Source organism: Lycium ferocissimum, chromosome 3, assembly GCF_029784015.1.
Source record: "Lycium ferocissimum isolate CSIRO_LF1 chromosome 3, AGI_CSIRO_Lferr_CH_V1, whole genome shotgun sequence".
In the NCBI taxonomy this organism is placed as follows: Eukaryota; Viridiplantae; Streptophyta; class Magnoliopsida; order Solanales; family Solanaceae; genus Lycium; species Lycium ferocissimum.
This window is the reverse complement of record NC_081344.1, coordinates 18,637,126-18,648,279: the sequence shown is the minus strand read 5'-3', so window position 1 is coordinate 18,648,279 and position 11,154 is coordinate 18,637,126. Positions and strand designations below refer to the sequence as shown.

Below are 11,154 nucleotides of genomic sequence, written 5' to 3'. Positions count from 1 at the left end.
TAAAGGCTATCAAAATATTCTTCTTGGTGAAACTGTGGATGAAAGACAAATATGAGGTCAGAAAATAAGAGCAGATCAAATGTTGTTACAATATTGTATGTGATCTAGAATTTTAGTTATTATACACCATTGTTTCCTTCCAAGGAGACCATCAGGCTGTGTTTCCCATGTGCAGACATCTGTTTCAGACAAAATGTTATAAGCAAATTACCTGTCCTCTGATCTTATGGTTGCCCTTTGTTATATAAGGTTCCTCTTCCTCAGCCCCAACTGAAACCATTTAAGTCAAATTGCTTACAACTTGAAGCAGCATCATTTTCATCATGCATGTTTAGATCCAGTTTAGGTTCAAAGTAAGACAGCTTATACTCTTGCGAAGATTTCTGCCTCTCTGGTACTGATTCGCTTCTGCTGGCAGCCTGGTGAAAATGTTTGATATCTCTGTCTATTCCATTGAAGTTTCCATCTGAATGGTTCCTGCTTCCATTCAGTTTTTCTTCTTGAAGTCCAATACTCATTGATAAGTTATTGCAGTTAGTCTCTCTGGTGAATACTTCTTCTCTACCCTCATTCATTGGGGAGAATAATCTTCTGTTCTCTTTGAGATTGTCACACCACCGTAGTTCTGTCTGCTGTAGCCTGGTGCCATTTTCGATATCCTTGAACTCTACAGATGGTTTAAAGTCGAAAGGCCTCAATCCAATTTGGTTATCTTGCATTGCATTGTCCCTCAAAGAGCCTTCACGAGAGGTCAAACAGCTTTCGATTGAACGATCTGCTGGATGTGTAGCTTGTGTTTGTTGGCTGTGGAATCCCGATAGTTCTTTTATATCTGGAAATGCAGAGTCTAGGCATTGATTGGATGCTTTGGATACGAATTCTGATAGTTGAACCTTGACTGCCTCTAATCCTACTGTTTCCATGTTTTGTCTTCCAAGGGTTTCTTGTGCTTTCTCGAGTACAGACTGCAAATATTTCCCTTGAGCTTCTATCCGTAACTGTAAATGTCGTTGTACCTATATCAGTTCAATTAGGCCTCATTTAGAAGCCGTCAAGGAAAAATTTCCTTGAATTTTTAAAGTTTGACAAGAAAAAAACACCCTATGACAAGCCAAAATAAGATTCTCATTTCCTGAAAGCCTGAAACAAAACATGTGAACTAGGCTTGTTGACTAAGACTGTTGAAGATATCAAGTTGGTTATCTTATCTCTACAAATATGAGATGGTTTTTTGAGTACTTAATTTCCCTGTGAAGTGTACTTTTCAGAAGATGAAGGTTCATTTTTTTCAAGTTTCAGTGCTCTCATGCTTCCGGCTTTAGAACATCAACCATGAAATCTTATCTTTCATTGCAAGTTTTTTGGCATAGGCTTTTGCTCTCACTTCTCATATGTAAGAGAATTATGCAGTAATTTCATACCTCAAGCTGCTCATGAAGCCTTCTCTGCACTTCTATTTGCATTTGTATTGCTTCACTTATTTGAATGTTTCTGAATAGATAATTATTTGTCAGAATAATGTAAATTGAATTTTTGCCGATACATGAATTATAAGGATGAATGATTTAAATTAAAGGACTAGATGTTGTTCATTCTTACTTGTTTGGTTGGGGTCCCATGCTTGGGTTACTCATACATGTTGCACTATTCTCAGATATCCTATCTACTGCAGCTGCTGCAACTATTCACAAACTCAGTAAGTTTACAATTGTTCCATCTCTGCAAAAGAGGTTATCTGAATTTTTATTTTCATGAGAAGTATTTGATTTCTTACCAGCTTTATTTGCCCCACTAGCATTTGCTTGTCCATGTAGATTCTTGCTTAGTCTGTATTTCTGCCAGCATTTTGTAAAGTCTTAGTTTCTGGCACAATCTAAAAGTATATAAATGTAAGAAGTATTCTTCAGTGTTTTGGATGGAAAGAAAATAAAAAGTCTATATTTGTATGTGATCTTCCCAGATACAATGTTTTGGTCAGTTTTCTTTCACAATCTAAAAGTACATGTCTGGCGACATTGCACTTAAATGTTTTGTATGAAACAATTCGGAAGTTTCTTGCAGTTGATTTGATAGATGGCTTTCCCTCGTTCCACCAGTTTGTTTGGAATTATTGGCTTGGCAGTTAAAGTTATTTCAAGACTGATTATGGCCCTTGTGGAATGTCTTGTTTATTGTGTGAATTTTTAATGCCATAAAGCGAATAAGAACCAACCTGAAGATGGCTCTTTAAGTGGTACAAGGTTAATCCTTGGATCCCCATAAGCTTTAAAACCGATTTTGGAGTGGCTTCTGCAATAGTAGAATGTTGCAATTTAATTATCTTCGTGAGAAAACATCGTCCTGTTGCTTATTGAAATTTATATATTTGTGTGCACTTACTGTCTGCTCCACCGAGTTGATTAACTGCTTCTATAAACCTCTCATGGAGGTCTGGTGTCCATTTCAATCTTGGCTTAGCATCAGTTGACAGGACAAGCCCTGAATCTCCGTTGCCATTTCCACCTTGCAGGAACAGATGTCTTTCAGGGATAGACATTCTTGTTGAATGGTGCATGCTCTTATCCTGGTGGTGATGATGGTACATCTTCTGTCCTTCTCTGTGATGATTAGCAAATGAGTCTTGTGATGCGATTTGATAGGCACGATACATAGTTTAACTAATTATAACGCACCTGAAAGTGATCTTCTGTGTTTGGTTTCAGTCTAGTCTTACCCTTTAAATGCGAATGATGATTCTTCTGTATTCTCCAGACTATAATTTCGCTCCTGATACTTGGTTCAAGAGAACTGTTAACTACTGCTTTTATGTATGTCCTTAGTTGTACAACTTCACAGACTAGTGATGTTTCCAAAGAGCTCTTATAAGCGAATGGGGTGAGAAAGAGGGAGGGGTCCAGGTGAAGCATAGAATCTTGGATAGGGCCAGTTGAATGCTAGAGCCAATCGAATCTTCACAGCCGGCTCAAAAAGAGATCTCATCCTTCCAGCTTTACGTGTTTGTGGGTCCTAGCATGATATTCCTCTGCACTATAACTTACTGAAACATTTAAACACCTTACAATAGGTACAAAGAATTGATCCACCAGTGACTTTTATGTACTCATATTCTTCATCTGGCAAAGTGTGGGAACCATATTCCCAGAAATAATATTGGAATTTTTTCTGATGCTCACTGAAAGTATCCACCATCTAATGATATATAATTTCTTGAAACCTTCAAAAACATTTTCCCTTTCACATGAAAAATTCTGTTGACTAGAGCTTCAAGTACTCGGTATTGAATAAAGAACAAAGGATAGATATAGGAAATGGTTGAGAAATGCTAAAAAAGACTAATACATTTCCTTTTATAAATCTCCATTAGTTCACTTTGGCCATGTAAAAGTCTCCCATTTGCGTATTTTATCTATTATATTGGCTATAGGTTGGCTTGGGTAAAAAGAAGTTAATCCATGAGTTTGGAGCTTCTAATCCTCGTTGTTTATCCATTCCACTGCCATTGGTGTTCTTTCTACTTATGTGCTGGTGAATCCCTGGAGGGTTCCAGTTTTTAAGACATGTACTAGATTTTTCTTTCAGTTTTAGGAAGAAAATTTGTGTTAGTCTCTTAAAGTATGTTCCTGGTCCCTGCTGCTTTGAGCAGTGGTTTCAGGATGCTTAGAAACTAGCATGCAATATCTTGCCCTGTATTTAGTGATAGTAACTTTTGGAATATCTTGAGCATTGTTTGGAGCAATTTAGTAACTAAAAAGGAAGAAGATAAAAAGGTAAAGAAATTGTCAAGAGATGCTTCTCCTTGGCTTTGTCTGAAGGCCAAGAATGGAATAAGGAACAAATTCTTTTTTGTCTTTCAGGAAGTTTGGTACTTATTCAGCCTGGATAACACTAAAATATAGGGAGACCTTCAATTATATACTTCCTTGTCTTTAATTGGTATAAAACAGCCATCTCCAAGGCATTGGGACCCCTTTGAAAGTAGAAATAAACTGATACTACTTGCTTTTATAGTTTTCTGATGAAAAACATGACAACTCATTGCTCAAAGATTACTACTTGCCTTCTCCTTGACTCAAATCTTAATTTGGTCTAATGATACCCAGAAAGAATATAATAATGTAGTTACTTTTACATTCTTTTGTGCCTGTTTATTTGTTTTAACATATGTAGATACATGTCAATTCGTTTGTCATAGTTTTTTGTCCGAGAGAAACTTGAGTATCTCAATTTATCTCCTTGCTAATGGGACTACTAGCTAACTTGTAAAATCAACAGACCATAAACTTTTGAACCTCGTTTGCACCATTTTTTACTTTTTTTTTTTTTTTTTGTTGGGGGGGGGGGGGGGGGAGGAGGAGTGTGGGGACGAGGGAATTCAAACTTAGTTGTTTATGAAATGCTTAGTCTCTTTTTCACCACTTTCTTGTTCACTTTGCAATGATATGTCTATATCTGCTGTATTTTGTTTGCACTGGCAGGAGTATATCAGAAACTATCATGAGTAAAAAGGAGTGTGGTTTATTTTGATTGCACGTGAGAGAGAATCCTAACACATTATCGAGCTGTTTACATTATATTGAACAGTGCTGCGTAAGTCTGTGGTATAGGTAAATACATCAGAAAAATATGCCAGAAAGCATTTGATTTAACTATTTTATAATCTTTGCATGAAGGGGAGCCTTGGAGCAACGGTAAACGGGTTTGAACCGTGGAATCTGGTGCTTGGTTAGGATAAGCTACCTACATTACACCCCCATGGGTTGGCCCTTCCCCGTACACTGCGTGAACGCGGGATGCTTTGTGAATTGTGATCCTAGAGGTAGCTTCGATCGTTATGTTGGATTTTATTAATGGCTATTTTAAGTAAGTTGAAAACATGCCCACTCCTCATCTAACATGTAATCTATGTTATCGATGTTTAATTAGTTTTCGTCTTGATATAAAATAAGTGGAAATTCCTAACCTCTGAACAAGGCAGTATGTACATCAGTTTTCAGTTGAACTTTCAAGAAAAAGATCAAGTGATTCTGATATCTTAGGGAATTTTATGCACTTTGGAGGAATATATTACAAGCTTTAGGTAAAGTGGTATAGGCATAAAGCAGAATTCCCTTGTACAGTTTTGCTGGCATGTGGATAGGAATGAAGTGAGGATGTGCATGTTAAGCTATGATGATAAATTCTTTCTTTTAGATCTAATTGACTTGATTTTATTGAGTTGCATTGAACTATAATATTGTAAAACTCTAGTATAAGAAAGTATATAGCCCTGACATGCTAGAAATATATAATGTTATTCATCTGACCAAACGGTCTTGTTAAATTGTCAGTCCTTTTTGTCATTTTCAGTTTGCCTTTTTCTTTTATCCGGATTCAGGATTTTCTGATTGTTGATATCCAAGATTTAATAGTTGCTTAATGTTGCCATATCAAACCATAATAATATTCCATCGTTTCATTTTATATAGAAGGTGTTAACTTGTCTTATACTACTATATTATATCAACGATGATCTACGAAAATATCCAAGATTTAATAGTTGCTTAATGTATTTGAATTTTTTGTGATTTTTTTATCGAAATGGAATGATTTCAAACTTATCGGAACATCCAAAAATAAAAAGTAATATATAATTAATTGAATTAGAAGAATTATAAACTACCAGTAACATTCATTTCATGTTTCTCTAAACAACCCAAATCCTCTTTTCTAGTAATGGTACATTTTAGAAGTACTTAAGTTGCCTTTCCTTTGATGTTGCAATAAAGCAATGACTGTTGCTGTTTCTTTGGTTTTGTACAATATGCAGAAGAACCCTTTGCCTTTACTATTCCAATCTATTTATCTTTTTCTTCCTCGTCTCTTCTGTTGCTTTCTTTATGTTATTTTCACGATATATATATTCTCCCACTTTAAAGAAGAGAACATGTGCTCTTGTTCTTTCTTGTACTTGCATTTCCTTTTTAAAGCTCTTACATTAATTTAATCTTTAAAGTACAAGATGAAGCTCACAATTAAAATTGTAAATAAAGAAAGAGCATTTCGAATCATCTTAGGGAGGCGATAGTGGGGGAGCTAGTCAATACATGATCAGTAGCGTATGCTGAATTTTCTATGAGCGGTGCTGTGTCTATTGTCACAACTCAACTTATTTGAGGTAGTTAGGGCGTAAATTTGTAGAGACTTCTAGAAATTTACTTAATATTCAAAATTAGTGTCGATCTGTAATATATACAAGGCAGAGCTAGCTTGGAAGAAGAGAGTCCAATTGAGTCCCCTTAGATGTCTAACTATACTGTGGTAAATAGTTGAAAAATTAGTTTTTGGGTTATATATAAGCTGTAGAATTCTCTTGACATGAGAAAAAATTCTAATTAAGTGGCAACAGGATTCAAAAAATTCTTTAGGTCGCTGGGTCAAATCTTGAAATGACATTTTTAAATCCCCTTGTATTACATTCTAGCTTCGCCATTGTGTGTGTGTCTATATGTATGTACATATATTTCTTTTTAATATATGTGTGTATCTATCGGAAACAATCCTCTCTACCTTCACAAGGTAGGGGCAGGGGCAGTCCCAAGTGGTTGGAAGGGGATTCATCTGAACCCCGTTTGACAAAAAATTTACACTTTATATATAAGGTAAAAATCATTTTTTGTATAGATAGTAGATGTTGAATCCCCCTTTTTTTCGTGTGTTTTCTTTTTTATATTTTGAATTCGCTTAGGAAAAATCCTAACTCCACCACTAAATCGGGGTAAGGATGCGTACACACCACCTCCCCAGACCTCACTCAATGAAATTACATTGAATATATTGTTGTTGTTGTTATTGTTGTGTGTAATTTCTTTTTGACGAAGTTGTGTCGAATGATACTCTACTGATTGGCAAAGACACGTACAATTGGAATTGGTACGTGGTTGTTGACCCCAGGGTGAAGGCACTGGCTCAAAATAAAAGGGAATAGTAATGACCACGGAATGATATTCCTTATGGGAGGAAAAGGACTTGGGGTTTAAGAAAAAAGGTCAGATTCTTCTTGGGGAATGGAATTTCAGAATCTTAACTCAAAACTAAAGCGTTGGGACGTTATTCCTCAAGTCAAGAATTTCTTCCTTATTCTTTTCCTATTTCCAGGCCACTAATAATGGGTTCCTAGCCCCATTCATCTTTTTACCCTTTTAAGCTTCTTAACAAATTCCTTTAAATATGATTTGTGTTCTTCTAATTCTAAGCAGGGTCCACGTAAATTTCGCTCAAATCATGTATATGTGTTAAATATTCATTACATATGTATGAAAATTAAATTGGGCAATTCGCAGGAATGCCCCTTATTCGGGGTGGTCTTTAATTTTTGCCCCTCAAATTGCTGGTCTTTAATTTTTGACCTTCGCTTAGAATGCCTTGAGGTTCTGGGTTTGAACCCTGGCTCAGGCATAAAAATTAAAAAAATCGCAAGGCAAGACTTTTGGAAAAGTCTCATTTTTATGAGGCAACCTATGCCGGATCCGGCATAATTTTATTTATGCTTTAAGGCAACCTATGCGGCATAGGCAGACTTTTCCCAAAGCCTTGCCTTGCGATTTTTATTTTTTTACTGAGCGGGAATTCGAACCCAGAACCTCGGGGTATTTTCGACCACTTTTTTAAGCGACGGGCAAAAATTAAAGACCAGCAATTTGAGGGGCATAAATTAAAGACCACCCCAAAAGAAGGGCAATCCACGCAAAAAAATGAATTAAATTCAGAACCCAATTACTAGCACTTGAGGTCGTTGTCCTCGGAAGTGGATCCAAAATTAAATCCTATGGTTCAACCTTTAAGGTTCTTAGCATTGAACATGTTGCAATTTTTGAAATTATGGATTTAGATATACCATTAATTGTAATTTTGGTGAACTTTTACACATGTTCAAATGTATTAGGTTCAAATGAACTTGGTACGGCAACATTGCATCCGTCTCTGGTTATAATTTTGAACCATAAAATTTTGATTCTCACTTGTGTGTAGTTCCCACCAAAGGCGAATCTAGAATTTATGGAACATGGGTTCACCACTGAAAAAAAAGAAGGAAAAATATACTAAGTGGGGCCTGATCCCTAGACCTCTAGGTAAATGACTCAACCTTCAACTAGGGGTGTACAAAGTAAACCGACAAACCGCACCAAACCGATAAACCGAGTCAAACCGAGAAAAAACCCGACTAGTGGTTTGGTTTGACTTGGTTTGGTGTTGAAAGAAAAAAACCATAATTGGTTTGGTTTGGTTTTAACTAAAAAAAAATCAAACCGAACTAAACCAACCCGACATTACATGTATTCAATTTTTAAAATATTTTATACATAAAAATATTTATTTGTAAAGTAATTTATAAATATTTCTTAAATTTTTTCATAATTTTTTATCTATTATCATATTATTCAAGCTTGAACTTAGAATTTTGAATGTCAATAAGTTTTATATCCTATGGATGTTAGTAACTCAAATAAAGTCCAAACCGAAACCAACTCAACACTAATCCTAACAAAAGAAATTCAATTTACCACTAGAAATGACAATAATGTTGGATATCTATTCTTTAATTTTGCATAATTGATTTAGAGAGTAAAAATACATAACTTAAGTTTTTGTCTTTGTCATATAATTAATACTTATTTTAGCATGACTTAGTATTTTTAGATTATGGTCATTTTCTTTTATGGCTTGTTAATTAGCAATATTTATTTTAACCGATTATATTAACTTTTGTTGAATATTTTAATACAATGTCATCACTCTTCTCACATTTTGTGTTATTTTCTTAAGAAACACCTTAATTATATAATTGTATCTTACTATGACTAAAGAAATATTTAAAGTAAAAGTTATATGTTTTGTATCTAGACTATTCCGAAAAAAAATCCGAAAAATCCGAGAAAACCGAACAACCCGAACAACTCGAGAAAACCCGAGGTTGAAAACCCGAATTTTATTGGTTTGGTTTGGTGTATAAATTTTAAAACCCGACGCAATTGGTTTGGTTTGGTTTTTAAAAAATCCGAACCAACCCGGTCCATGTACACCCCTACCTTCAACCAAGTGCACCATTTAGCTTTTTTGTAGTATGTGTTCCAGCGGATAGTATTATACTAAGTTTAGAAAATATATACATAAAATACCTAGTTTTACGGAGAGCCCATGTGTAATGTGTTCACGTGTCCTATTTTTTTAACCTAAAATCGCCCTAGTTCCGACGACCTGTGCATTGTCTTAATTGCAACCTGAAACGCAGTATTTTGAGCTATGTTTATCGAGAATACGTTAGAGCCGCTAACATTTGCGATGTCAAAAACAAAAAATGAGACATCACGGAAAAACTTTTTTCTTTTTCTTTTGGATGGTGGGGGAAGGGTGGGGGAAGGGGGGTTCAATATAATTAACTATTATGTACAAAACAGGAAAACAAAATTGCAATAATGGATGCGTTTAATCCTGATGCGTCTTCAGGTTCATTAGTGTGTTTTTATACATATATACTATATAGAGAGCTTAATTAGTTACTTGAGCATGTCGTAATTTGCTTCCAGGCGGCTTATAAGAATGATTTTTTTTTTTCATTCTAAATAGGATTGTAATGGTTGGAGTGTGTAGGATGTGGAATTATCTTAATGCAAGAAAAATAGAGAGGTGATTAGTTTAGATATGTTTTTTTATATACGAGAAGGTAGTTTAATTTATACATGTTTAACTTTTAAAATGATTTTATATGTTGGAATACACTGATCACAACTTTCTTTTCTTTCCAGAAGAATTTGATGCATGCTATGATAAGAGGATTGTTTCAATCTTTTACAAATTTTAACTTTTTCCTTCGACCTACTTAATTATACGTGAAGTTTAAAGATCTTAATTAGAGATATTGTTATTAGCTTTTGTTGTGCCAGCAAATCTATCACGGCCTGAGATCTGCATTGCTTGCTTTAGAACTCAATGATATATCCTTAAACCATAGATATTCATCGGTTGTTTATAAGAAAAACAAAGGAATTTCGAAATTTGAATTTGGAGACTGAAGGGAGATTCTTCAGACCCTAAACAGATCCCACTTGAGGAAATTGGCATAAAGTGCCAATATGATTGTACGAACCGGAAGAGAAATCAGTTCCAGAGAGCAAAGCTAAAGAAATCACTGCCGAGGATAATACTGTGATTAATCCTATTTTTCGCTAAGTTCTTGGATTTTTAATTCCTACTTTTAATTACCATAATTTAAAAATGAAATGAAATAGATGTTATTTAATTCATTACAGGTTTCAATAGAAATTAATGAATCAAATGACAAAAGCAGCAAGTAGCACGATGTAGATAATGAAATTTTATTGAATTTAAATCCGTAAGAAATTCGGATTATAGTAAATTCAAGATATATTAGTCCAAATAAATATTACGGATTAATATAATTGGGTTAATTATTTAAGTCCAATAATACGGATTTAATTAAAGATCCGATTTCTATTAATTCAGTCCATTCATTTGGGCTATAAATAATGAGCCCATTTTGTCAAGCCCTAGATGTCATCTTATCCAAGAGGCCCAAATTGGTGCCACGTGTCAAATGACGTGGCATGCCAAGTCAAACGAAGAGACGATTAGGATCATGCCACGTGTCAAAATGATGCGACATGCCTAGTCAAATCAAGGGGATGAAGATGTCCACGTGTACTGGTGACGTGTTAAGCCAATCAAATATCGTAGTATTGAAATCGATTGGTCGAAGAAGCTGTCCTTATCACAACTCCTCGTCCTACAAGCTGTAAATAGGGTCTCGTAATTCGAAAAGGGACGGAAGTTCTAACGAAGCGGGGAGAGGCTCGGCAGATCGAAACGCCGGTTTCTCCCTGGTGAAAGCATTCAAGCACTCAGTATTTCTCTAGAAGTTCTAGAGATCCGGACGAAGATTCAAGACCAAGCTCAAAGCCCTTGAATTCAAGTCCAAGTCAAAATCAAATCCACGAGTTCGAGATCAAGCTCAAAAGCCGTAATTTATTATTGAAAAGACGAATCGATCAGAGATTGTAACACTCGTCATTACGAAATCAAATACAACGATTGTTGCGATATTTTCTGTCTTGATTATTATTTTCTCGACGCGAATTTTATTGTCTACAAATTCGCGCC

At 35.2% G+C, this 11,154-nt stretch overlaps 1 protein-coding gene and 1 long non-coding RNA gene across 4 annotated transcripts; one reads left to right on the top strand and one right to left on the bottom strand.

Annotated features, from left to right (window-relative positions):
• On the bottom strand, window positions 1-2,812 carry LOC132049955 (myb-related protein 2-like). 3 transcript variants are annotated; one of them, XM_059440942.1, is made up of 7 exons: window positions 2,673-2,812; window positions 2,380-2,597; window positions 2,213-2,289; window positions 1,775-1,835; window positions 1,600-1,681; window positions 1,422-1,491; window positions 1-1,016 (listed from the first exon to the last, which is right to left on the bottom strand). In XM_059440942.1, the coding sequence occupies exons 2-7, from the start codon at window positions 2,582-2,584 to the stop codon at window positions 261-263; spliced, it is 1,251 nt and encodes a 416-aa protein (XP_059296925.1). In that variant the 5' UTR covers window positions 2,585-2,597; window positions 2,673-2,812; the 3' UTR covers window positions 1-260. The 3 variants fall into 3 exon arrangements, with proteins under 3 accessions (XP_059296925.1, XP_059296927.1, XP_059296926.1); XM_059440944.1 differs by having other exon boundaries at window positions 1-998; XM_059440943.1 differs by having other exon boundaries at window positions 1,600-1,675.
• Window positions 1,560-6,087, top strand: LOC132049957 (uncharacterized). The gene is made up of 3 exons (XR_009413195.1): window positions 1,560-1,696; window positions 2,510-2,578; window positions 4,671-6,087. It is a non-coding gene; the product is annotated as an uncharacterized LOC132049957 (long non-coding RNA).
• The last annotated feature ends 5,067 nt before the right edge of the window (window positions 6,088-11,154 follow it).

What these genes read in the sequence shown, in the direction of transcription:
- LOC132049955 (XM_059440942.1), bottom strand. Translation starts at nt 2,584, where the DNA reads ATGTACCATCATCACCACCAGGATAAGAGCATGCACCATTCAACAAGA. An exon ending in TCAACTCGGTGGAGCAGACA is followed by an intron (nt 2,290 to 2,379) that starts GTAAGTGCACAC and finishes CTACTATTGCAG; the next exon opens with AAGCCACTCCAAAATCGGTT. An exon ending in ATGGGACCCCAACCAAACAA is followed by an intron (nt 1,492 to 1,599) that starts GTAAGAATGAAC and finishes TTATCTATTCAG; the next exon opens with AAACATTCAAATAAGTGAAG.